At 44.0% G+C, this 26,957-nt stretch overlaps 1 protein-coding gene across 2 annotated transcripts in view; it reads right to left on the minus strand.

Annotated features, from left to right (window-relative positions):
* Positions 1 to 26,957, minus strand: part of LARGE1 (LARGE xylosyl- and glucuronyltransferase 1) — a 539,966-nt gene that overhangs the window by 76,053 nt on the left and 436,956 nt on the right. For both annotated transcript variants that reach the window (XM_077762029.1, XM_077762030.1), the window contains 2 exons: positions 8,658 to 8,770; positions 6,005 to 6,130 (listed from right to left, as the gene is read on the minus strand). In XM_077762029.1, the coding sequence (XP_077618155.1) occupies positions 6,005 to 6,130; positions 8,658 to 8,770 (239 nt within the window). The remainder of the gene's footprint in view (positions 1 to 6,004; positions 6,131 to 8,657; positions 8,771 to 26,957) is intronic.

Here is a 26,957-nt window from a genome sequence, read left to right on the forward strand (position 1 = left end):
CTGAATTTCCTTCCTTTTGAAGGGCTGCCAAGGTTTTTAGCTGCACTGGTTTTCGTAGAACTTGTGTTTTTACTTCAAATATGAAAATAGGACTTGAGAGTTTAAAAGTCTCCTGTGCCCTTGCCTGGTCAAGTGCCAAGGTGTTTTTCCAATTTTGTTGTATCCGTGGACACTTCTAGCAACAGGATTGGAGACTTCCTGCAGATCACCTGAGACCTGATAATACCGCTTGTCTAACTCGGTGGGGGTGAAATTATATGTGGTCTTAGTTTTCTAGGATTTAATCGTTTCAAGTGTTTATTGGCCATTTTCTTCATAATTTGGTGAAATGACTATATCTTTTACACATTTTTCTTATTAATTAGTGAGAGTTATCTGTGTATTTCGTTTACTAGTCCACTGTCAGTTATATGTGTTGAAAATGTTTTCTTTTCTCCTTTTGATGCTACTTTGATGGGAATTATTAATTTCAATATGGTTGAATTCATTGATCTTTTCATTTATGATATATGCTTTTGCTGTCTTGAATACATTCTTCCCAATTCTGAGGTCATAGTTCCCTAAATTTTTTAAATTTAGTTTAATTTGGTCCCTTTTAGGTCTCTAATCCATTAGAATTAATTTGTGCATGGTGTGAGACAGGGATCAATTTTCACTTTTCCAGATGGATAATCAAGGTGCCTCAACACTATTTGTGGACAATTACATACTTTCTCCAATGGCCAGCAAGCCATCTCTTTATAAATCACATTTCCATATGTGTGGGCTTTCTGTTCTTTTTTATTAATTAATTAGGATACCCCTAACCAAATGCTCAGCAAAATTTTGCTGTAGGTTTTCAGTGGAAACTATTTATAAGAGTTTTTCTCATAAATGAATATTTAATTTCATCAAATAACTGTCTTGCATCTATTTACATGATTATGTGGTATTTCTCCTTTAATCTATTAACATGCTGAATGATACTTGTAGATTTTTCAATGTTAAGTCATTCTTGTCTTTCCTGAAATAAAGCCAAGTTGGCCATGATGTATTATCTATTTTCTACATGGCTGAATTCAGTTTGCTAATATTTTGCTTAAGGTTTATGCATCTAAATATTCATGAGTGTAACAGGCCTACAGTCTTCCTTTCTTGTGCTCTCCTTGTCTGATTTTGGTATCGAGGATATCGTGGCCTTATTTAAGTGAGTTAAAAAGTATTCCTTTTATCTATTCTCTGGAAATTTACTTAAAATGGGAATTATCTTTTGATTTAAAAAAATTGGTATAACTTAATCTCTATTCATCATCTAGGGATGCTGTTTACTTCTTAAGAGGGTTTAATGGCTAGAAGATAATCCAGAATTTATATTTTTTCCTTAAGTCAGTTTTGGTAAATTCTACATATGTAGGATTTTGTTCACTTCATGTATATATAGGCCACTGTATGAAATGTATACAAGTCTAGAGTTCCTATATCTTCTTGGTGAACTTTAATTTTTAAGTTGTGACCATATCTACACCTACCAATGCTCCATCTGATGCCAAGATGGTTATCTTGGTATTCTTTCTCCATCGTCAACTGTTCAGGTTGGTACATGTTAGGTATGTCTTTTATAAACAGCGTATGTTATACACCATTTCCTGTTGTGTCTGACAATTGGTCTTTGCATTCCCAAATTTAGGTTGCTTATTTACTTACTGATATATTTGTACTTCTTTCTATTATCTGATTTCTTGCTTTCTATTCCCCCCACTTTCTCTATGTTGTCATTTTTTTTTAAATGATAGAGATTTTTGGTTGTTCATTTTGGTTTTTCCTATTCCATTTACCATCCTATCCATCATAGGTTTGTAAGTAACGCACATTTGCCCCCCATTCTTTCAGAGATTCGGCTTGAAAGGTTAACACACACAGCTACTTAGCAGCTAAAATTATTATCTCATTCCCTTCCCCAACCAAACTCTGTCCAGAACACCTGAATTCTCATCACTTCCCTCCTGACTTAAGTGATGTCACTGTCTGATATTTTAGGTATAAACTTTTTAAGACTACAGTTACACAATATTATTATTACTCCTCCTATACCTAATATTTAGAAATTTTTGATAGAAATTCCTACATATTTCTAATTTGTTCAGCATTCCTTCTTGGATCTGGAATCATATACCTTATTCCTGAAATAAATCCTTTAGAAGTTTTTTTCACAGAGGTATGTTTGTGGAAAATTCTCTTTGCTTTTGCTCATCTGAATATTCATTTTGCCAGGTACACATATCGTTATTGTAACCTCGCACACTGAAGGTATTACTTCCACTCCTCCGGCTTGCACTGCTGCTGATAGGGACTCTCCTCCCACCCATGCAATGTCTTCATAGAGAATCTTTTTTTTTTCCTCTCTCTGGTTATTTAAAAAAATCACATTTGGTTGCTGCAATTTTACTACCATAGGTCTAAGTACAGCTTTCTCTTCATTTAAACTGCTGGCATCTATAGTTACTTTTAAGAGTTCTGGAAAATTTCCGTTCACTATAAAGATGCCTCACTTCCAATTTTCTCTATTATCTCCTTCTGACATTCTAACTAGACATATCTGGATATCTTAATTTCTCTCTCAGTTTTTCTTTTTCCCTGTGTGCTCGGTTTTGGAAGATTTCTTCAGCTCTCTCTTCCAGTTTACTAATTCTCTCTTCACCTGGGTCTAATTTACTGCTTAACACATTCCTTTACTTTATAAACTCAATAATTCCATTTTTCACTTCCAAAAGTACTGTTTGATCCAAACAGATCTGTTCGCATTCAAGAATCTCTTGTTCCTCCATCCTATTAATTCTCTTTTATTACTTACACGTGATGACAATTCTTCTGTTTTATATCTGATGAGTCTACTACCTGAAGTTTTTGAGATTAGTCCATAATCCCTGCCCTTCCTCATGGTAACTGGCTTCCCTATGTGTTTGGCGATTACTGAATGAGAACTCATTTTTCTTAAAACAGCACCTAAAGAATTCTTTGAAGTCTTTCTTGTTTTTGAGAGGATTCTTCTAGATTAGATTTCTGCTTATTTATGCCAGGTGCCTGGCACATTTTCCATTTTTTTCTATTTCTACCCACACATATAATTTTAGCCCCTTAATTAATATGAGCACAAGTTTGAAATGAGAGATTCCCGTGGGAAACATTTCTCTCTTATTTTACCTAAAGACTAGGATAAAACATCTAACAATCCCTATCATCTTCTTTTATGGATATTTTTAAACTTGTTATCCATTGAGAATATCACTTTTCCTGGATCTTGACTTCAGCCAAGGATCTTTCAATTGTCTTTCTTGGGGGTTGAGACCCAAATTCCAACCGCAGGCTTTCAACAGAATGGTTATACATCAGTTTGCTTGACTTTGATTCAGGCCTAATGTCCCAGTGTAACTAATAATAGCATTCCTTTGTTTAACTTATAAGGTTACCTACATTTAAGCCAGGCCTCCAGCTATCAAGGATCAGCAGGTACCCAGCAAATGTCAGAACTAGCTGTTTTTTGCTTATCCTTTTGGATCCATATTTTATCATGTTTCTGGCCTTTGCTTACTTCATTTACTTATGGACGGATCTATTAAGCTTTCAAATCATTAAAAAAAATATTTATCCAGTATTTTTTGGTATTCTTACAGGGCTGGTTTTATTTTCTTTCTCTTTTAAACTTCTAGTTCATGACACTCTTAGAAATATTCCTGAGTAGTTCATATATATTTTTTTATGTCTATGAAACACATGATATGGTGAAAAAACTGTATAAAAGTTGGTTGAAAGAATCAATGATGGAGGTACTTCTGTTTTAAATACTTTCTAAGATTTTGCAATGAACTTCAAGAGCAGTAAAAACACAGAAACCAGTTCTTTCTTCTTGACTATGTGATTTCACTCCTGGAAAGGAGTGAACTTTTGACTGTTCATTACAACACAGTTTATATTTGTGAAAATTTGAAAACAACTAAAAGAACAGGAATGGCTCAGCAAGAGAAGAGAACAAAATTCTATGTGCATGAGGATTATCAATGAGATACATATAACACATACCTGTGGACAAGGGCCAGAAGATACTTGGAAAAGATTGATTTTTTTAGGAAAGCCAGGTTTGGGTTCCTTTTCCCCTTTAAAAACTTGAGGGGCGCCTGGGTGGCCAGTCACTTAAGCATCCAACTTTGGCCCAGGTCATGATCTCATGGTTCATGAGTTCAAGCCCTGTGTCTGGCTCTGTGCTGACAGCTCAGAGCCTGGGGCCTGCTTTGGATTCTGTGTCTCCCCTTCTCTCTGCCCCTCCCCTGGTCATGTTCTCTCTCTCTCTCTCAAAAATAAATAAATGTTAAAAAAAAAAAAGTAAAAACTTGAAACTATTGTTACTGCAGTGTAATAATGTGGGCAATGGCTATACATTTTAAATGGCATGAACTGTCTATGGTTACAGGAGTCTACTTCCCGCCAGAGAGGTAAACACCTGCTGTCAGGCAGGCCTGGGTTCAAGTTCTTGTTCAGTCACTTACCAGATGAGGTTGGTTCTTCCCTTCCCCCTCTGCAGGTAGGAAATTCTGACACACCCTTCAGCTCAGCTCAGCCATATGGGTACTTGGGCCAACAGGATATCAGCAGCAAGGACTCAAGCTTTCCTTGCAAACACTAAGACTTCCTCTCCCACGTCTGCTTTGCTATGACAAGCCTGACTGGCTTGCTCATGGGACACGGCAGACACTGGAGGAGGGCCAGGTCATCCCAGCCACCAGCCACCGGATCCAACACTGATCACAGACATTTGGTTAAGCCAGAGAAAATCAGACAATCATCCCGGCAGTCTGCAGACTCCTCAACTAAATAAAAGCTTGTTGATTTAAACCACTTTAGACTAGCCTGTTCTGCAGCATTAACTATGGCACCAGATAACTCATATACCCCATTTCTTCATCGTGTGTGGGGGACACACAAGGGATCCCCATACAGGCCACCAAATGTGGGGTCTCCCAATTAGATGGGGGGGCACCAAATGTGGGACAACTCAATCAGGTGGAAGCTGGCTGTGTGGACAGTGAAAAGAATTCACCCAAGGCAGGACAAAGGAGACAGAAGTTTACTGAAGACACTGCAAAGGAGCGCTGGCAAGACTGCAAAGCAGAGACCATATTCTCCATGGCGGTCATGGGGGGCTGTAGTTAAAAGGGGAAGATGAGGTATGGGGAGTATGGGATTGTCCTTTCCTGGTAACTGTGTCCGGAAGTCAGTATCCCATTGGTCAGCTGGGACTTAGGGATATTTTGAGGTGAGTCGCCTGATGGGCCTGTTTGCATTTGGCCAGGGGGTTTTGGGGTCACTGCGGGCCCTTCTACCTCACTCGGGTTTCCATTGTTCAAGTTGGTCACCGAAAGCACCCTCTGGATTCCTCTTTCTACGTCCAGGCCCTACCACTACGTCCAGTACCTAGAGACCAATGCTGAAAGCCTTTCTGTCACTGTCACTGCTGCCTGAGGTAGAATGAGACATTTGTGCTGCTGTCCTTGCCCCCCGTTCTTCCCCCCACAGCACCTGGCATGCATTTTTATATTCATTTCCTCACATGTGTCTCTCCTCTAGCCATGAATGACTTGAAAGTAGAATGTAAGTTACCCCCATCCATATCTATGGCACCTGGCACAGAGTAGTCCCTCAATAAATGTTTTTGTTGGAATTAAATGACTGGATTTGGGGAGCTGACAGGAACCAAAACCGCCAGCAGCAGGTGGCAAGAAGAATAACCATGTAAGCTGGTTCCTACGCTTTCCAGAAAGCCCAAACAAGAGAAAAAGAGAAAACAAAGGAGAAAAGCACATTCTTCCTGTTCTTCTGCATCCTTATCTCTCTCGCCACACTGCACACAGAGCTCAGAGCCATTCATCCCCACAAAAAGCACCCCCTCCGGCTTCTGTCTGCTGCCACCACAGGACACCCCCTCCACCCCCGGGCGTGTGCCCGTATCCAGTGCAACCTGTCCCTCCTCTACCTTTAGATCAGACACGTCCCTGTAGCACTGCTCGGAGCGGGTATGGTCCGAAAGCTGCACGTTCCAGAAGCAGGGGAGCTGATACACGAGGAAGGGGTTCTGTTTGATGACAGCGTTGAAAATATCCTGGGAGATAAAAGCCAGACACAGACCAGTCAGGTGCGTTTCACGTAGGAGGCCAGCTCACAGGGCGCAGCACCCGCAGAGTCAAGGCCTCTCTTGAGGCTCCTGCTCCAAGCGCAGGCTGGCTTGTGCTGCAGGGCGTTCCTCCGGCCTCTCTTAGCAGCTCTAGAACCGAGCAGCGGTGTTTGGATGGGGGTGGGGGTGGGGGGAACGCCCCACGTGGGTGGGAAGGCCATGGGCTCTGCCGGCCATGAGGCGCCATCCGGCGCGTGGACATGGGAGCAGACACAGCAGGTCTTTCGTACCCGAGTCAGCATACATTAAGTGAAGTCACTTCTCTGCCCCCTTCCCACCTCGTCCAGGAGCCCTGTGTCCTCCATCCCAGGCCTCCTGGAGAGGAACCCGCATGGTAACAAGTTGCTCCGCCCATTCAGGGGCTGAGACAAATTACAGATCCTGTTTCAGCAGCTCGTCCTGGGGCTTTCGGCGGACTTGGTGGTGGATGCGCCTTGGATTCCTGCACGCCATGGTGCCCAAGGACGCACTCCCCACCTCCCATTCCGACTCCGACTTTTCTAGGGAGTTTTCCTTCTTTTGGGCTTTTCTCCAAGCTCTCGTCGCACCAGGCCACACTTATTAACTAGCTGCTGACAGGTGGTGCCGGGGGGTGAATTATGTGCCTTTGCAGAAGGAGATGGCTGGATAAACTATCCTCATCGGACATGGATATGCAACTGCTAGCTTGTGGGGACATGCTTGAGTCATTGTGACCTGACATAAAATATGATGATGAAGGACAATTTTCCCCTCAGGTTTAAAATAGCTACCTGGGTAATTTTTAACTCATTCATTCTACCAGATCCCATGTTTGAAAAAGGAAATTAGTTTCTGGCTGCTTGGGAAATACTGAATAATAACAATGCTAAAAAAAAAAAAAAAAAAAAGTAAAGTCACTCTACAGAATTTCTTGTTTCCTCTGTTTTAGAAAACTTTACAGAAACTCAGTGACTCAGACAGTTAAACATTGGGCAAAAACATGGGACTGCACTTGCTTTTGGACAAAGAGTAAAGGATAAAATGCAGAGAACCCAGAGAAGTCTTCTCTCCATTTCAACATGGCCGTCTACACTACAGGGAACTCAAAGTCTAAATGTGTGAGCCTGGTAGAGTCAAGGTCAAAGGCTCGGCACCTGCATTTCCTAGCAAAAAACTAGAGAGGGGATTTTTATGAATTCATGTTAATGGTTTGGTGAGGTTCTTAGACTTTTTCAGACTGCCTGGATTAGAAGCTGGTTATTCAAGGGGCGCCTGGGTGGCTTAGTCGGTTAAGCATCCAACTTTTGCTTAGGTCATGATCTCGCAGTTCGTGGGTTCGAGCCCCGCGTCGGGCTCTGTGCTGACTGCCAGCTCAGAGCCTGGAGCCAATTTCAGAGTCTGTATCTCCCTCTCTCTCTGACCCTCCCCTGCTCACGCTGTCTCTCTCTCTCTTAGAAATAAATAAAAAATATTAAAAAAAAAAAAAAAAAGAAGTTGGTTATTCAAGACAAGCTGTTTGTCTCTTCCTTTTAAATGCATTTCCCTTGGGGCGCCTGGGTGGCTTAGTCGGTTAAGCGTCCGACTTTCGCTTAGGTCATGATCTCGCGGTTCGTGGGTTCGAGCCCCGCGACGGGCTCTGTGCTGACTGCCAGCTCAGGCCTGGAGCCTGTTTCAGTCTGTGACTCCCTCTCTCTCTGACCCTCCCCTGCTCACGCTGTCTCTCTCTCTCTCCTAGAAATAAATTAAAAATATTAAAAAAAAAAATAAATAAATGCATTTCCCTTGAGGCTTGGGTCACAGTGTGGGATCTAAGTGAAAGGCTATGCTTTTAATGATACCATATGGGGTGATGGGCATGGAGGAGGGCACTTGTGGGGATGAGCACTGGGTGTTATATGGAAACCAACTTGACAATAAACTATTTAAGGAAAAAAAAAGAAAATAGTTTTACATAGTTCATAATAAAATGGCTATAAATTTAAAAATAAAATAAGGATAAGATAAATTAAATTAAATTAAATTAAACAAATTAAATAAAATCAAGTTAGACCCTATGTGCCAAAAAAGCAAATGAAATCTTGTCTGGGAAATACACCGTGGTATTCTATGCACCCCACACCAAAATGATGACAGCGACCTCTCTTAATGCCTCAGGTTATCACCTCCTTATCAGCCTCCTTTAATAAGCTAAAAGCTCTCTGAGGCCCAGGACAACATCCTTTATTTAACTCTCCAATCCTATTTCTGAACATCGTCCTTGGTGTATGCAGCATGCAGTGAAGGTCTGCTGGAGGAACAAATGAATGAGCAAAGGGGAACAAACTAACAAGTTCAGCTGCTGTCTGAGACTCTGGCAAGCACAAGGTGGATCTATGTTAGTGCACAGTCACACGACAGGCGGAGAAACAATTCAGACCCATCTACTTTCAAGCTTCTTGGAGAAACAGCACAAGGGTGCTCAGGAACAACTGTGCCTTCTACCCTGGCCCCTCACCTGGTCCGCTAAGGACGTGGACAGCATGCCCATCAGCTCCCTCTCTGCGGTCAGCCGCCACATCTGCTCCCATTTCATCTTCCGTAGTTTGTCCAGAAGCAGCAGGATCACCCCTGGGCGACAACATAGGATGGAGGAGGGAAAAAGAAACAGTCAGAGAGCCAGACACACCTGTCCACATCTTGGAGACTAACGTACCTGGGTTCAATTCCAGGCTCTGCCAGTAACTCAGGATGAGACTTCGAACATTCTGTCTGAAACATCTTCATTGTATGGAGAACATTACAACAGCATCAAAGGCTGTGGCCGACACTAAGAGAGACGGGCAGAAGAACCTCACACTTTCTGGAGAGGGGATGGAGACAGTGGCATGATGTGAATGTACTTAATGCTTCTGAACTGCACACTTAAAGCCAGTTAAAATAGTGCATTTATGGTATGCAGATTCTGCCACGCTAATTTTAAAAAGAACCTCGTACTGCACCTGATCACGTACTGCACTCCCAAGAAGCATTTGGTTCTTCCCTGTGTTTTTTTTCCCAGAGACAGGACAACCTTCCTAGGTTTAGCTGATGGAAGGACTTTTCTAAAATCTAACATTTATCTTTACAGACACAAAGCAGCTCCCCTTTGACTTTATTCCAGGCAAGTCTGGCCGAATTGCTTTCAATTTATTGACAAGCCACAGGAACTTGCTTCAGTGTTCCTGATTTCCAAAGTCTTCTCTGGTCCCTACGACCAACACAGGTGCAATCTATGAAGGTGGTGCTGACGCTTGGTCTTTAAGATGTGCTTCATTTTTCGTTTGTTAGTTTTTATGGGGAGGGACCTGGGTCAATGGGGGATTGTGTAGTGAGACAAACTGCCATTGTACACACTTCTTTTATTTTTTTTTAAGTGTTAAAACAACTACATTTATTACTCAGGCAAAAATTAACTAGTAAAAGCCTAAAAAGAAAAGCACATTGGTTTTGCTGAATGACTCAGAAACAGCTGTCTACCTACTGGGTTGGTTAGAGCATATCAAAAATGCACAGAGCACATGGGGAGCCAAGAGAATTTCCCTGCAGGCCACTGCAGTTAATTTGGTGGATGGAACTGTAGCACCCATGGGCCCCCAAATCAATCCTGCTCAGGATGCTTAGCTCAGCAGAATCGTCAGTGGAGAAAACTCCAGGCAGTTGACAAATGATCTGAGCTGATACCTAGTACATACATTTCTAAGAGTTTGGGAAAGAACCTGATTCCCCAAATCACACATAAATGTCAACTCTGAGAAATTTTTAAAAACCTATTCCAGTGGCATGTATTTGCAGAAAAAAAGTAAAGTCACCATTTAGTCAAAGGTGTTTGGTCAGGTAAAGACAAAATAAAAAATATATATAACAGTAGCGGTAATAATGGTGTAATACAGATCTGAATTTGTTAAGCCAAAAGGTCAAATTACATCCTTTGCACATCTCTTTTGTGGTTTGGTTGGTTTTTCCAATATCTTTTCCCTTATTGCTCCCAAGATCACTACAGGTTAGATATGGTCATCCTTATTTTTTTAGGCAGGGAAACTGAGGACCTAAGTCAGATACTGGAACAATTCAAGGTACCAGAGAAGCGACAGCAGGTCCAAACTCAGATCTGCCTGGCTCCAAAGCCATTGCTCCTTCGTCTACACCACACAGACCAGAGCCTCAGCACTGGAGCCCAGTGATTGGGGCCAAGACTTTTCCCCTTTTATGACTTTTGGTTTCTATGTGTGTAGAACGAGAAAAATGCTACTTGCCCTGTGTGACTCAGAAAGCTGTTATATCCATTCATAGTAGGCTGGTAAATGTTTAGCCACAAGCTCCCGGGAGGAAAAAAGAATGTGATTTCTAGCATTTGTTGATTCCTATGGTGTAAATACTCCCATCGTGGCTGATTTCAAGCTACCAAAGTGATCTCACTGAATACCTCGTTGGGAAGACATGCACTAATCCTCGCCAGTCGGTGCAGGCTAGCTCTAGCATACTGCGGAAACTGCACCATAGAAGCAATTTCAGAGATAGTAAAATTCACCATAAGCATATTATTTGCTCCTTTTGGAGAGAAAGAAAAGAAAAATTTACAAAGTTACAAACCAAGAGAATATAGTGATAGTCAGGAAAATAGATCCCAAACACGTAAAAAGAATTTCATTAAATCTTACTGCAGAAACTAATTCTAATTAGGTTGGATAGATGCTCTAATATACAGAAAAAATGGGAAGGGAGGGGAAGCTATAAACAATGATAGAAGATATTAATGCCCATTTTGAAGCCTCTAGAGATGTCATGGGAGATCTATCTGTCTCAGGGGACTGACCTGAGAACTAAAGCTTTGTAATGGGTATTAAGACTTGGCAAGTCCTCTGTGGCCAATGTGATTCTGCCTCGTTTGCCAGACTAGGTGAAAAGACGCAAGTGTCCAGACCAGAAGACTAAATGCAGAAGTGTGGGATTATTCTCCCACTTAGTCTTTTATGTGATGTTAATTTTTAAAAGCATGAACTATTTCAAACCACCAGAAAAGTCTAGAAACTAATATGACAGATACCTACCACCCCAATTTAATAAATGCTAATATATTGCCACATTTGCTGTGAATAATAAAACATTACGGATAAATCAAAAGCTCCTTCATCTCACTCTGGCTCTCCCTTTCCCAAGGGTAACCACTATCCTGAGGTGGTGGGGTTTCATTTCCATGCATGCTTTTACAGTTTTATTCTCTGTGCATATATTAACTAGCAATATATAGTGCTTTTAGAGTATTTCATAGTTGTCTACCTTCAATTCTCATTTACCTTTGCACCCAGTGTTACATCTTTAAAACTTAATATTACGTCTTTAATCTAACCCATGTTAAGATCTTAATGTCTAGTCTATTCACTGCAATCACTTCACTCATTGTAAAAATATACCACAAGTTATTTATGCATTTCCTGACTGAATGACATTCTGGCTGCTTCCTTTGTTTCTCCTATGATAAACAATGCTGCAATAAACATCCTAATCTCAAGTTGTTGGGCACATGGCTGAGAGTCTAGCTGGGGTCCAGCCTCCAAAACTGTACAAGGATCACTGTGTTGATGGTGCCATGTGCCCTGAAATATCTTGAACTATTCCTTCTCCTTTCTTGTGTTTGGACCATTGCAGCGGCTCACAGATGCTACATTTAAAACAGCTTTTGCATCTCTTCCTTTACTCACTCATTCAGTAGTTATATATTGAGCATCTATTTTGTGCAAACGACTGAAATAGACTTGTGCATGGTTTTCTTCCCTACCTTTCCCAATTTCATGGTTTTTATTCAAAATATTAATTCAACATACAGTTACTGGATGGAGAACATTTAGTCTCGGCCATGCCCATCTGTGGAAGACACATAAAGCATCATGATTCAAGACGAGGACTGCGAACACTGAGAATGTGCACTGTTCATTACGGGAGCCCAGGAGGGGGCCCTCAGTCAGCCTGGGATATGAGCAAGCCAGCCAGACATGAGGAGGACATCAAAGAAACACAGACAAAGGCAGTGGATGGCGGAAACAGAGTGCTTTGGGGCAAATGTCAGGACGTGAGCAGGGAATGGATCAGGAAGGGCTCATATCTGTGCAAAAGAGGTGCTTTCCAACCATTTTCCTTGTCATTTCTTACACAGAACATGAGATCCTTACAACCTGCTTGGGGCTGGAAAAGCTGACCCAGGGGTCTGGCTGCTCCAGGCCCCACTCAGGGGCCTCAATGGCTAAAGGAATCACCATTTTGACACATCTATTGCCCACATGTGCCACACTGGCTGGAAAGTCCTGCTGAGGGTACCTGGGAGCTAGTGAAAGATTCTGAACAAGGGAGTGACCACAACTGAGTCTGTTTCAGAAAAGCCAACCTGAAATGTTGCTTTATCAGGTCACTTCACAGGCTCAAAGGTCTCTAGTATCTCAGGAAGCCTAACAGCTGTAATTCCTTAGGCAGGCACACCCGGCCCATCTTGCCACAATTTACTTTTTTCCTTCCATCAGACCATTCCTTCCAGCAAAGCTGGCACAGTGGCACTTTGCCACTTAACTATTTCTCTCTTTGCAAACTTGAAAAGCCAATATGTGGTTTGGTTTTCTCATCAGAATTCCAGAATGTTTACTAAATATACTACTGTCCATTCCCTGATTCGATCAGAATGCAAAACAAACAAACAAAACTCACGAATGAACATGTCATAAAGCTTATGAACTTCACTGTCAGCTTTTGCATTCAGGAATGTCTACATGTATCCACTTCTGACTCCACCACATCCTTAGAAAGGAGACAGGCTAGTCATATCGCTTCTGGATAGATGTGGGAAGTGAGGTGCTAAGAAGTGACTTTCCAATAGGGTCTTTATCTTAGAACATTAGAACTAATGAAGCCGGTGTATCCCTGTGCCAGCAAGGTCTATACAATGTATGTCTCGATGTTTGTTTGTTTTTTAAGATTTTTTTTAATATGGCAAAGTCTTTTTTTTAAACTTTTTTTTTTAATAACATTTATTTCTCTTTGAGAGACAGAGCATGAGTGGGGGAGGGGCAGAGAGAGAGGGAGACACAGAATCCAAAGCAGGCTCCAGGCTCTGAGCTGTCACCACAGAGCCTGATGCAGGGCTCAAACCCATGAACTACTATGAGATCATGACCTGAGCCGAAGTTGGATGCTTAATCAACTGAGCCACGCAGGTGCCCCTTAAAGACTTTTTTAAAAGTAATCTCTATACCCACTGGGGCTTGAACTTAACAACCCCTAAATCAAGAGTCACATGCTCTACTGACTGAGCCAGCCAAGGGCCCTGTCTCCATGTTTTGAAAGACTGCCTCACACTAAACATGAAGGACAAGTGAGTACTTGACCAACACAGACCAGCATGAGCTCATGGGAATCAGGGCTCCCAGGACCTACAGCCCGGCCATATGTAAGCTTCTCCTGACATGTCAAACAAACCAGTGGAGACCCTGTCTGGTTTTTATTCATAGGGCCTGCATTCAGAAGGTATTTCTTCTATAATTCATTTAGAGGTATGTTTTGAGCACCTCCTTGATTCACTGGGTTAGCTGGTGACTTGGCGGTTTGTAAAATGCCGTTTTTGCTCTTAGGGAGCAAGGTCTAATAGGGAAGGGAGATGGGTAATCAAGAAAATGTAAACACTGTGCAGATATGAGATGTGGTAAGAAGCATGGGATCTGGGACCGGGAAGCAGAGTGTGAGCTGAGTGTGGGACGAAGCATTAGGGAAAAGCTTCCAGAAATAAATGATGTCCAACCTGAAAACTAAATCCTGTCCAACCTGCATCCTCTGAAAGGATGCAGAGGATCACCTATGTGAAGGTCAAGCCAGACACGCTTGTCCCTTCAGGGCTGTGACTGCGTATCAGGGAGCAGATATTTTCTACCACATTTGAACAGCAGACCTTAAAAGGTAATGGCCCACTTCCCCCACTTCTCCCCAAAAAAGAAAGTTAAAAAGTGGCCACATAAAATTGTCTAGCATGGGTGAAAACATTTGTCTTTGCTCACAAATCTGTAATTAACCACGGGCTATTTGTACGATAAATATCCCCACATCCTCACGCTGATGCAGTTGCGTGGATTCTGGGAACACTGGCGTTTCTGTAGCTGGGACACAAGGAGAAGCTGTATGGAAAGGGGAAACCCTAAGCTTTTCCAAGCGGACTTGAAAACAGAAGCCCTGGGTTTGAGTCCTGACATTATCACTTACCACCAATTTCTCTTGAAAAAAGCCACTGGGATTCTGAGCCCCAGAGCCTCATCTGTAAGATACGGGGACAATCCCACATCAAATCAACATGATTATGAAGACTTTTTATCAAAAGCGTATCTTTTAAAAGTATCTGGTGTAGGCCACGATCTATTACTTCCTACCTCAAAGTACAAATCCCACAACATTACAAAGTATCTAGGGGCACCTGGGTGGCCCAGTTGGTTGAGAAGCCAACTCTTGGCTTTCAATTTGGGTTGCGATCCCAGTGTCACGGGATCGAGCCCTGCATCAGGCTCTGCACTGGGTGTGGTGCCTGTTCAAAATTCTCTCTCTCAAATTAAAAAAAAAACAAAACAAAACTATCTAACACAGTAGGCACAGTACTTAATATGGCTGAACTGAGAAATCTTAATTGATAATAAATATGGCTGCCTAGTAATTCCCTTACTAGCCTAAATTGTCTTTCTAAAACTCTTTAAAATCCCCCTGTGTGTGGAATGCCCTGGACACTCAGAATATTTGAAATATCTTCAAGCCTATATTCTTTCTCAGACTTCTGTCAACTAGTCAGCTTAGGGCATCACAACCAGCATGATTAAGGAGGTCCCCTGGGGCTAGTAAGTGGCAGCTAAGGGATACCACCTACAAGGAGAAAAAAATAATAATAAGGGAAACAATATCTACTGGAATTAAAATTAGGTGCATAAATGATGTTCCTAAGCAGTCAGGGAGTCTGTATAGATGGTCAAATATAACCACATGGATATGCACTAGTAAGAGAATCTGCCTGTTTCTTCGAAGGTTAGGAGCTTGCACACAGATGGTACAGGAGCTGAAAAACAACATTTCCACGAGAAACAGAACTCTAGCTGTTTACTGACCTCACTCCTATGATGCTGGGGAGATATCCTAATTAATGATTGTAAATGCCTTTGAAAATATGAAGTGGTACATAAAAGCTTATAAATAACATTTACAGAAACTATACATTTCCTCATTAAGGTGCCTAATTATCACTCACTCAACTTGCATAATTCCCACGAGAATGAATACAAATTATATGCATGCATGCAATGTGGGAACAAGCTTTTTGAGTGAATATTGGTTAAAACGATGAAGATGGCTCCTTCTGAAATTGGCCCCTGTCGAGCTGAAACGACACAGATTTGGCTTTGCTAGGCTTGCCCCGAGTCAGACTTCGACACTGCTTTTCTGCCATCAGGGGGATGGTGGTGCCAAAAAGCTTGACTTTGGCCTTTGCCTGGTATTTGCTACTGCATGGTCCCCTCCATTTCCATACCTGCTGCAGGGGTCTGGGAGCACAGAGCGAGCCCTTCGCCCTGGAGGCCAGCACTCTGCACAGGGGCAGCATGCCTTCAATTTGACAGGGACTCCCAATGGAGCTGGCCAGGAGGCATGGGGCTGGCACGGCTTTACCTTCAGCTGTTGCGTCGGGAGCTTAAGAGACCAACACTAAATAAATCAATGAATAAATAAATTAAAAATCAAAGGCTTCTCCTGTGAACATCTGGTCCAGTGGTAGGGTGTTTCATCTGTGGATCAGAGGGCAACGTTTCTGTTTTCCAAACTGAGTATGTAGCAACAGCTTGCTAGCCAAGATGGCAGAGAAAGCAAGGTGGATGTTTATGAGGAGAGGGGGGAGAAAATGATACTTTTTTGAAAGAGCCAGGTAATGGTTCTTATCAATGGAACCGCAAGAAGGAGAAGAGACTAAAGATGGTACCAGGGTTGATAACATCTGCCATTTCTCAAGCAACTTCTGCATGCTAGAGATGAAAACAACATACAGGACCTCCGAGTCTTAGGACAAACCTGCAAGATGGATGGAATCATCCCCTTCTTACACTCACCGAGCTAGTGCGTGGCAAAATGAGTCTCACCCTTTCACCTGTAGCCTTTCAACCACGCCATGTTGCCTCATAGTGTGTGTGTGTCTGTGTGTGTGTGTGCGCGCGTGCGTGCACATGCTCATGACTGGATACAGGGAGATCTAGTTGAATCAGTGGCCCAAAGCCAAAACATGTCAGGTAGCTCTTGAAAAAAAACGTAAGTAAATGCTTGAAGGACTGTGTGAAGACCACAGGCCATAAGCAGTTTACTTGTATGAAAACATATGGGGAGATTGAGCATTATGGGAGACCAGGAAAGGGGAAGTCTCCCCATAGAGGGGGCTCTGAGCAGGTAGGAGGGAGCACAGGTGACCGGTTGGAGAGAGACGCAGTCAGCACAGTGTTTCAGAGCTATCATGTCATCTCTCCTGGGTGACGAGGAGACCCTCTTCTTTCTGTGTCTGGGCACACTCAACCGGGTCCTCAGCTCTCATCCCATCATCTCCTGCCTACATTCTTCAGATCATGCAAGCCTTCTGTTTGAGAGGCTCTGCCACTATGGTCTTCCTTCCTTCCTCCCTCCCTCCCTCTCTCTCTTTTTTTCTTTTTCTGTGACTTGATTCCACTGTTTAGTCAAGCTCAAGAATACGGTCAGAATTGGGTTAGTCATTTCAGACTACATGCTTTCTTAGTTCAGGAGAAACTGAGGTCCGAAGTGGCCGCAGGCCTCCTTCAGACGAGATCAGAGCAGGCTTCAGATGAGACACCTGTTCTTACACTCACACTAAGTCACAATGTGTTGCGTAACGTCCTGCAGGATGCCAACAGGTGTGTGGGAAACAGGGTTAAGCCAGTAAATTAAGTTTAGGAGATGGTGAGTTAAACAGAATTGACTGTATCCATGTGTACAGGGAATCTCAAAGGGGGCTACTGCATCCAACAGTTCCCAGATTTATTTCCCAGGACCTCTTCTCCCCTTTCCCCAGGAATCTGGTAGGATGTTGCTTTTCCTTCACTCTGAGTCCTCACTGGCTTCTGTCTGCGTTTTCTTGGCTCTCTGTCTGCACTCCAAGGACCAACACATGTAGCTGGTTTGAACCAGAGAAACAAAGCCTTAAGTGGGCACTGCATATACTTGTGTACCAGACACTCTGGGGAACATGTGGGCTCTCATCCCAGAAACGTTCACAAAGATGACCCTCAAAATCACCACTTTCTTCCCTCGCTTTGAACCTCTAGAGTTCTCTTCTCCTGCGTGACCCACAAGGAGGTGAGTTTATTAAAAACCACTTAATTTAAAATCCCCTGCTGATTTTACCCGCGGCTCACTTTTGATCATATAAATTAAAAGCGTCTACTTTTTGTTTGTTAAATCTTTTCCTTTCTGAAAGCTCTTGAGCAGAGAGAGAAAATGGAGATCCTTCCACCTGAAGCCTAAATTTGCTGGGATTTCTTAAAGTGTGGATGGAAGGGACACAAAGGGCTGCTCAGACCTTACAAGAAGCTGGTGGTCATTCACTCACTCGCTCATCCATTCAGTTAATATTTCTTGAGGAACTTCTACACCTCAGGCACCAGATATAGAGAGATGGAAAACACCATGGTTCCTGCACACCAGACTTGGGAGGTGCTATAGGTGCTCAAACAGAGAGAGGGGTGTTCAGGGGAGGGAGCAGGCTTGGTTCAAAAATATATATCGGTTACTGGACAGAATGCATTTGGCTACGATTGTGATATGGCTAAGAACATAAAGTGTTTGGTGGCTGGTGGACACTTATTTTTAAGTTTATGTATTTATTTGGGGTGGGGGGGAGGTTGGAGGGGCCCAGAGAGAGGGAGAGGGAGAATCCCAATCAGGCTCCACACCATCATAGTGGAGTCTGAGGTGGGGCTTGATCCCATGAACCGTGAGATCACGACCTGAGCCAAAATCAAGAGTCAGACGCTTAACCGGCTGAGCCACCCAGGCACTCTGGTTGCCAAACACTTTCATCCAAGACTTGAAGACTTATTTTCACGATTTTACAGGAAATTTTTCATTGTAGTACCATATACATTCAGAAGAGCACAGGGATCCTAAGAGCACAGCTTCACAGGTGTTCACAGCCCTGAACTCTCTGCTGGAACTAGAACCCAGACCAGGAAACAGAATGTCACTGACAGACCAGAATGCCCCTTACAGGCACACACACCCCTGCCCCACCATCTTGCCGTTATCCCAGATTCTGACATCATACCCTTGTTTTATCAGTTTCTGAATTTTATGAAAATTGAATCATATAGGATGTGGCTTTTTTATGACTGGCCTTTTGGCTCAAAACTATGCCTGTGAGATCCAGTCACATTGGTACATGTGGCATTTTGTTCACCTAATGCTGTAGTACATTAATGATGGATATTTGGGTTTTGCCAGTCCTGAAAGTTAGAAGAAACCTCAGAAGGTTATCAAATCCATGTCCCCACCCCCATCGTCATCTTCCTGAGGAAACAGGTTCAAAAAGGCTAGGTGAGTGGCTCAAAGTAAAATAACCAGCACAAAGCAAACACAACTCCCCAGGAGCCCCACCCTTCCCCTGGGCTTTCTCTTTGTCTCCTGGTCCTTGTTTCTTTCCAACCAATCTCTTGAAACCTCTGTTTTCTTTGATCCTCCTAAAGACTCCTGGACCAAAATAAGAGAGATAATTCCTGGTCAACTGCACAGACCCAAGGAGATTCTATAGGTAGGTCTTTTTTTCTTTTTTTAAAGTTTATTTATTTATTTTGAGAGAGAGAGAGAGAGAGAGAGCATGGAAGGGGCAGAGAGAGGGGGAGAGGGAGAATCCCAAGTAGGCTTTGTACCATCAGTGTGGAGCCCAACGCAGAGCTTGAACTCACACACCAGGAGATCATGACCTGAGCCGAAGTCAGATGCTTAACCAACCGAGCCACCCAGGTGGCCCTATAGGTAGGTCTTCTTAATCAGAGAGTGCTTTGCAAATAACAAGCAGAGGAAAAGCACTATTATGGGGTGAACTGAGTCCCCCCAAAAAGGTATGTCCACATCCCACCCCCTTACCTGTGAATAGGACCTTATTGGGGAACAAGGTCTCTGCAGGTAGAATTAAGTTAAGATGAGCCACACTCAATAGGATGGGCCCTAATCCAATGACTGGTGTCCTTATAAGACATGGAAATAGGTAGAAGAAAGATCATGTGAAGACGGGGGCTCATACAGCCACAGCCAAGGAACATCTGGGGCTGTCAGAGCTGGAAGAGGCAGGGAGGGATCCTCCTTGAGAAACTCAGAAGGGGGCGCGGGCCTGCCGACACCTGATTTGGACTCCTAGCATCCAGAGCCGTGTAAGAATGAACTGATGAAGCCACCCAGTCCATGGCATGTTTTTATGGCAGCCGAGGAAACGGACATAGCATCAAGACCCCAAATCCACTTGCTTCTCAAGCACCCTAAGCTTCTGTCTTAGGCCAAACTTAGTCCTGCCATTTTTCTGATTTGGGCACATTTTCAGATAATTACTAAGTTTTAGAAGGTAAGTGAGTTTGCCCATTTTATTAAAAAAAAATTTTTAATGTTTATTTACTTTTGAGAGAGAGACAGAGTGTGTGGGTGGGGGAGGGGCAGAGAAAGAGGAAGACACAGGATCAGAAGCAGACTCCAGGCTCTGAGCTGTCAGCACGGAGCCTGACATGGGGCTCAAACTCACAGATGGAGAGATCATGACCTGAGCAGAAGTCAGGATGCTTAACCAATTGAACCACCCAGGCACCCCAGAGTTTGCCCATTTTAGACAGCGGGTTTTAAGAAAAAATCCAAGGCAGAAAGCATGCTTGCTGGTCTGTAGTTTTGGCTCTCCTGCTACCCAGAAAACACACCAGGAGATGGAGTCTCCTACAGGACCCGCTCTAAGACAAGGACAGCCTTTGATTGCCAGGCCATCAGATGCGGGAGATGACAGATACTGAATAGAGATATTCTGACTGTGCCCAGCCCACTGTCGTGAAGGTTGTTTTTAAAGACTCTCTGACCTGTCTATTCCAGCAAGAGGAAAATATTTTCTGGAGCTGTACACGGGAAAGAATATAGAGTCCAAGCGGTGGGTCTTAAAATTATCAGTGAAGGGGCATCTGGGTGGTTCAGTGGGTTAAGTGTCCGACTGGCTCAGGTCATGATCTCACAATTCGTGAGTTCCACAGCTGACAGCTCAGAGCCTGGAGCCTGCTTTAGATACCGTGTCTCCCTCTCTCTCTCTCTCTCTCTGCCCCTCCCCACTCATGTTCTGTCTCTCTCTCTCAAAAATAAACAAACATTAAAAAAAATTACCAGTGAACAAAATGGAGCATATTACAATGCTTAGAAAAGCCAGAGGTAGATGCAAAAGCTGAGGACAGCACGGCAGAGCCTGCCCGAGGGGTCAGGAAGCCCCATGACATTTCAGCAGGTACAGTAAAATAATTATTCTCTGAATAGAAGTCAGACCTGCTGACCAGCTGGTTGGCATGGAGATTGTAATTTTTTACAAATAATGAGCCTGCTTCTCCCTACCAGTCTGGCTAGATGCTCCACTGCACAAGATGATGTCTCATTTGCTTACCAAGAAGAGCGAGACGGTGTGGATGGCCGAGCAGCTCTCACCAGCCGAACGTGCGCTGGAGCCTGGCTGAATGCGGAGCTAATGGGCCGCAGAAAGGGCAAGACGCTTTTTGCAATGTCAGACTTAACCAAAGTGAGTCCACGTGGAAGGATGCACTGTGCAACTCTTCATTTCTCACTCGTTCATGCCCTCAAAGGACAAGCACATACCGCAAACCAGCCAGTGAGGTATGTAGGGTCCACAGCCGCCTTCTTCACTTCTCTCCCTCCATTTATGAAGTGGAAAGAAATAGCATTTCTGGAGTGTTTCTGATCGCCACATGTCTTGCCAAGTGGCATATTCTCCATCTGTCCGCTCCACCTCCACTCTCTGCCTGTCTCTGCACCCTAAGAGATGCTTCCCTGTAGACAGAATCACCTGCGATCCCTGCCGGCTGATTTCTGGTTGGAGGCATCAGCCACAGACTGGCGGGTTGCAGGAAAGAGAGGGTGCTCCCTTCCCATGCACTGTCCAGTCTGGGCAGGGTTTCCTACAGCACCCGTGTCCACTCCTGCTTCCGCTACTACTGGGCAGCCATGGCTCTAGCTGTCGCTGGCTTCTTCCCTTTGTATCTTATTAGGGGATGAACTGTGTTCCCCCTCAAGCTCCCAAGTTGAAGTCCTAACCCCCAGTACCTCAGAATGTGATTGGATTTAAAGAGGTGCCAAGTGAAAACAACATCATCAAGATGCCCTTGATCTAGTATGGCTGGTGCCTTATATGAAGAGGAAATCTGGACAGACAGCTACAAAGGGTCAATCAAAACTCAGGGAGAAGTGGCCACTACAGGCGAAGGAGAGAGGCTTCAAAACAAACCAACCCTATAGACAACTTGATCATGGACTGCTCGCTTCCAGAATTGTAAGAGAATGTATTTCTGCTAAGCCAGCCGATCCTGAGAAACTACTAACACACATTTCCTGGTCCAGAGGCGGCAAGAGCTCGCTCCTTCTGCTCGCCTCTGGTGCTTCAGCATCCTTGCTGATACCGTCAGTGCTGCCCATTCACCTCATACATAGTCCCTGCATTACAACACCTTACGTGTGATGAGATCCTGTTACGTGTATATTATAATCAATTCAATGCCTGGACTGTTTCAATGAAGTCAGGATGATTCCATTCAGCTGGCAAATAAGGAAACTGAGGCTGAAAAAGGTCACACAGCAAATGGGTGGCAAAGCTCTGATTTCAACTGAGGTCTTTCTAATGCTAAGGACACAGCACGCTGGCTCTGGTAGACCTTCAGCATGTGGAATGTAAGAGCCATCTTAGGGAATCAGAGTCCCATGGAGTGGGTAAGACCCTTGGACAACATTAGGGCAATCTCTTCATTTTACAGATGAGGAAAGCAAGACTCCGAAGACTGAGCTGAGTAAGGTGAGGAAGCTCAGGAAGCTCATCTAAGTGGCAGAAGTAGGGCTTGAGTGCACGTCTCTTGACTCCAGCTTTGGAATGTTCTGTTTCTTCCCTGACTGGCCTGAGAACCAAAGTAAGAACACAGCCATCTCTCCAGCCCCCAACCCGGACTATGTGAGGACTCAAGCTTGCATAAGGGTGAAGAGTAAGGATTCCAGCATCAATCCACATGCCTTCTCTGTGCTTATTAGCTATGTGACCTGGGGCAAGTAGAGTGACTTAATGACTGCTCTGTGGGTCTGTATACTCTTCTGTGAAATGGGTATTCATAACGACTCCTAGGATTGTTGTTAGGATTAAACAGGGCAACAAAACACTCAGCACAGTGACTAACACACAGGGTAGCCTTCATTAAACAATGAACTATCGTCATTACCCAGGGTAGACTTTAAAACTCAAATCAGGTGCTTCCTGCTGATATAGGCACTGAACTCACTGCTCAGAAGCTGAGTGATAATCAGTGATGGCATGGATAACTAACAAGGATGGCAGAGCCCACTAAGAGGCCCCAACTGGCCCCAGGCACTGTGCTAGGCATGCCCATGACTTCTACTCCTTGTAACATTCCAGAAAAGTTAGAAGTAACTAAGAAGCGAATATGTAAGAACCCAGATTCAAACCTAGTTTTGTCTAGCTCCCAAAGCCATGCATCTCCCAGGACTACTGTCGATGGGATGAAGCCGGACAAGCTTAATAAGCAAATTGGCTGCAAAAATGTCCCATGCAACCGTCTGTGCCCGTGACTTTAAGATCCACAGTCATCGTGCATGCTTTGTGCCACAAACTGTGAGCTCCCCGAGGGCAGCACGTGTCTCACCAACTGTAGCCCAGGTTCCAAGAGTCTGTGACACACAGCACGTCTGCTCAAGACAAGCATAGTGACTTGCCGTGGCATTGCACTGAATTCCAGAGAGTTCCATTTCAACCAGCACAGTGCCCAGAGCACAGGAGGGACCAGATGCGGCCCCTCGGTTAAAGCGAATCCCTGTTACACTAAAGCTGACTTCAAGGGGACATTTTAACAGGATGAGTAGGGAGTTTTGTCTCCCTATTTCCTAGCACATCCACACTTCTAGAGGCAGCTTTGGGTCTGGACAGGTGCTGTAGGTTAGCACCGTAAAGGCTTGAGCATCCGAGACACAGGTTGATTCTGGATCGGTCTCTTGCTTGTTTTCCAAACAACCTGGGGCACGTTGGCTAATCTCTGTAAACCTTCTCTTTCTTGGTCTGTAAAATGGTTATGGGAATATTATATCTGTTTCTTCATTAACTGATATCTCCTGAGAGTCTATGTGCCAGAACCCATTCTGAAAGCAAGCCACTGTCCTCACGGAGTCCTGTACGCCGACAGAAGAGGAAAGACAATAAACAAGTAAGCAGGCTGAGGATACAGTGTGTTCTCTACAAGGCAGGATGGGAGATGAGGAGCAGTCAGGCAGGGAACCCGCTGACATTTTAAAAGGGTGGTCAGCAAGGGCTTCTCTTCAGAAGGTGATACTTGAGCAAAGACCTGCAGGAGGCCAGGGGGCGTGGGAGGCTGACGTGGGGGAAGAAATCGTGCTGAAGGAAGTACAGGTGCAAAGGCCCTGGGCGAGCTGATCTACTGCAGGAACAGCCTCTTGGGCTGCTGTGAAAGTTACACAAGTTAATAATCCATTTGAAATATCACATTCATAACAAGTGCTCAACAAATGTTAGCCAGGACTATTAGCATTATTCCCGTGGGCACACAAAGGCCCATATCTACTGGAAAGCGATTCCAGCAGGCAGAAGGCCATGGTAACCCTTTGGGGTGTGAACCTGCACTAATGAGTGAACCTATCTGCTCTTTGCCAGCCTGATCTGGGCAAACCCACAGGCTGTCCTGTTCACAGGAGAGGATTTCCTATAAATTGGATTAGCGGGGTACGCATTGAATGCTGGGCAGAAAGAAGGGAGAGCTTAATCCAGCTTTGTTGTGGTGTCAATCATTTAAAAGGAAGGCACAAAACTGCCCTGGACTGAGCTTTCAGGCAAGAATGATAAGCGTCCTTCCCTTGATAACGTTTCCAGCATTCAATAAGACAAAAAGGAGGAAGGAATGGGGAATCGGTGGAGGTAAACAGCATTATCCTCCCAAGGATCTATTTAATGCAGGGTGAAATTTCTCCCCGGAAATGAATTTCTGCTTCTGTTAAGTGGAGGGTGGGGGGAGTGTGTTGTAAGCTGTACCTGGGAGCAATTACCCGGGTGATTCTTAGTAATCAAGGTAACCAAAGAGGATCACGGGAGCATGAGCTCCATGTTGGGAGGGTGGGGATCAGACTTTGTTTCACTTTTAAGGGCATATAGTAGGTCTAAGCTTTGCTTAAATGGACTCTGAAATTTGAATTTCACCTAATTTTTATGTGCCCCAAAATGTCTTTTTTCACTTTCTGTCATCATTTAAAACTGTAAAAACCATTCCTAGTTTGAGACAAACAAAACAGGTGATGGCTAGATCTGTCTCACATCAATCCCTGCCTTCAACAGCTGAACATCAGGAAGATGCTAAACAGACTAAAGACTAAGAAAATAAACGTTCCCTCAGTATACTTGCCTGGCCACTCCAATTTGATCCTAGATTTGCTGAAGACAAGCAACCTGTTTTCTACTTCTTTTGCTGTCTCTGAGCATAACTAAAGATGAGCTTGTCTGCACTGTGCCGGGCACACGGTCCGTGCTGGATACATGTGGGCCCAATGAGCAAAGCTTGCCTCAGTGCAGTAATTGTCTGAGCCAAGACTGCCTTCACTTCGAGGAGTCCCTGAGGGCCCTGCTAACCAATTCAGGATATTCCATGCCATTCTGATTCAAATGTATCTGACCTGTTGTGGGGAAATGTCAAATAAGGTCTAAAAGGACATCTGGCAACTGAGGGCTCAGGAGGACATGGAGCGAGGTGGGAGGGGGGATGTTTAAACATAAAGGTGGATGACAGGAACAGCTTTCAAGGAAACGGGAAGACGGCGAGGCTAGTCTCTCTTTCTGATGTCACTGGCATTTTTGCGGCGTTCTGTCAGTCTCAGGGAAAGTACAGAATAATGGGTCATAATCCGGGCAACAATAGGAGTGCCATTAAACCCTGGAGGTGCATCCCTGCACCCCCCCTTCCCTGTAGCCCAAGACTTTCTCCATCTGGGCACTGATGCATTACAGCCTTTTATAAATGCTTCCAGGTCTTTCACATTTAATTTAACTTTATTGAAGAGTAACCAACACATATAATTGTATATATTTAAGGCGTACGATGTGAGGATTTGATATGCCTGTACATTGAAGAACGATTACTAAGATCAAAATAATTAGCACATTCATCACCTCACGTAGTTAACAAAGGCAACTCTCCAAAGGAATTGAAATTAGGATCTTGAAGCCATATCTGCACACCTATATGTTCACTGTAGCAGTAAATAGTCAAGATAGGGAAATAAACTAAATGTCCTTTGAAGGCAAATGGACAAAGAAAATGTGGTGTGTACCCACAAACGTGCGCGCACCCACCAGGAATATTATTCAGCCATACAAAAGGAGGAAATCCGGCCATTTGTGACGTGGACAAATCTGGGGTGCCTTATCCTGGGTCTGAGGCCAGGATTCTGGTTTCACTCAAGTATGCCCAGAGGCTAGCAGGGGTCTGATATTATGCAAAGCTAATACTCAAAATATCTTTGCTAAATGAATGTACACAAAATCAAACAGCTATGGAGTCCTAGGGTCTGGCGACGGTTACAAAAACAAGGTGTATGGGATACAGAAGGTCCAAAGAAAGCTGTGGAAGCACATAGGGGTGTCTTTATAATGTAGTTTTTGGAAAGATAAGAGGGCAGGCCTATCGAGTAGAAAGGAAACACTTTGGGGGTGCCTGGGTGGCTTCTGACTCTTGATTTCGGCTCAGGTCATGATCTCACAATTCAGAGGATCGAGCTCTGTGTTGAGCTCTGCGTTGACAGCACTGAGCCTACTTGGGATTCTTTCTCTCCCTCTCTCTCAAAAATTAATACACTTAAAAAAAAAAAGAAAAAAAAAGGAACACCTGCTTGGCTTTAGAGATACTAGTGTTGGAAGTTCTAATTGGTTTGAGGTGAGCTCTGGACATTAGGGTTTTTAATCTCCAAGGGAGAGTCTGCTGTGCAGCCATGACTGTGAAGCACTATTCTAAAGGGAGATTTTGAATACCTGTGCAAACCTGACAAAGGGCATACTGAGAATTAAATGAGATAAAGCATGATGTGCACTTAGCACAGGGCTCAGCAGAGTGTTAGTGGGTGATAATCACCTAACACCTGCCCCTCAATACATGGATGGCACAAGGCTCTAAGACTATAGCTGTCTAGCCCTGTGTATTGGGGAAGGGGCTGGATAATCCTCCCTGGGGTAACTGTTCTCTCAATCTCAAGCACTGAAGGCCATAGAAAAGACTGGAAAGTGGGCTCAAGCACCAGGCTCAGTCATTTACTGGAGGTGCATCCTTGCACCACCCACTTCCCTGTAGCCTAATCAGCCCTGCTGACTTCTGGAGCCAATCAGCCTCTCTGTACCCCCACCGGCTCCTCTGATTACGTGAGCTAGTGCACATGAAACACGTGTCGACTCTTAAGAGATGGGTACTGCGCGCTTGAGAGG

This window comes from Crocuta crocuta, unplaced genomic scaffold (genome assembly GCF_008692635.1).
Source record: "Crocuta crocuta isolate KB4526 unplaced genomic scaffold, BGI_CrCroc_1.0 scaffold193, whole genome shotgun sequence".
NCBI lineage: Eukaryota > Metazoa > Chordata > Mammalia > Carnivora > Hyaenidae > Crocuta > Crocuta crocuta.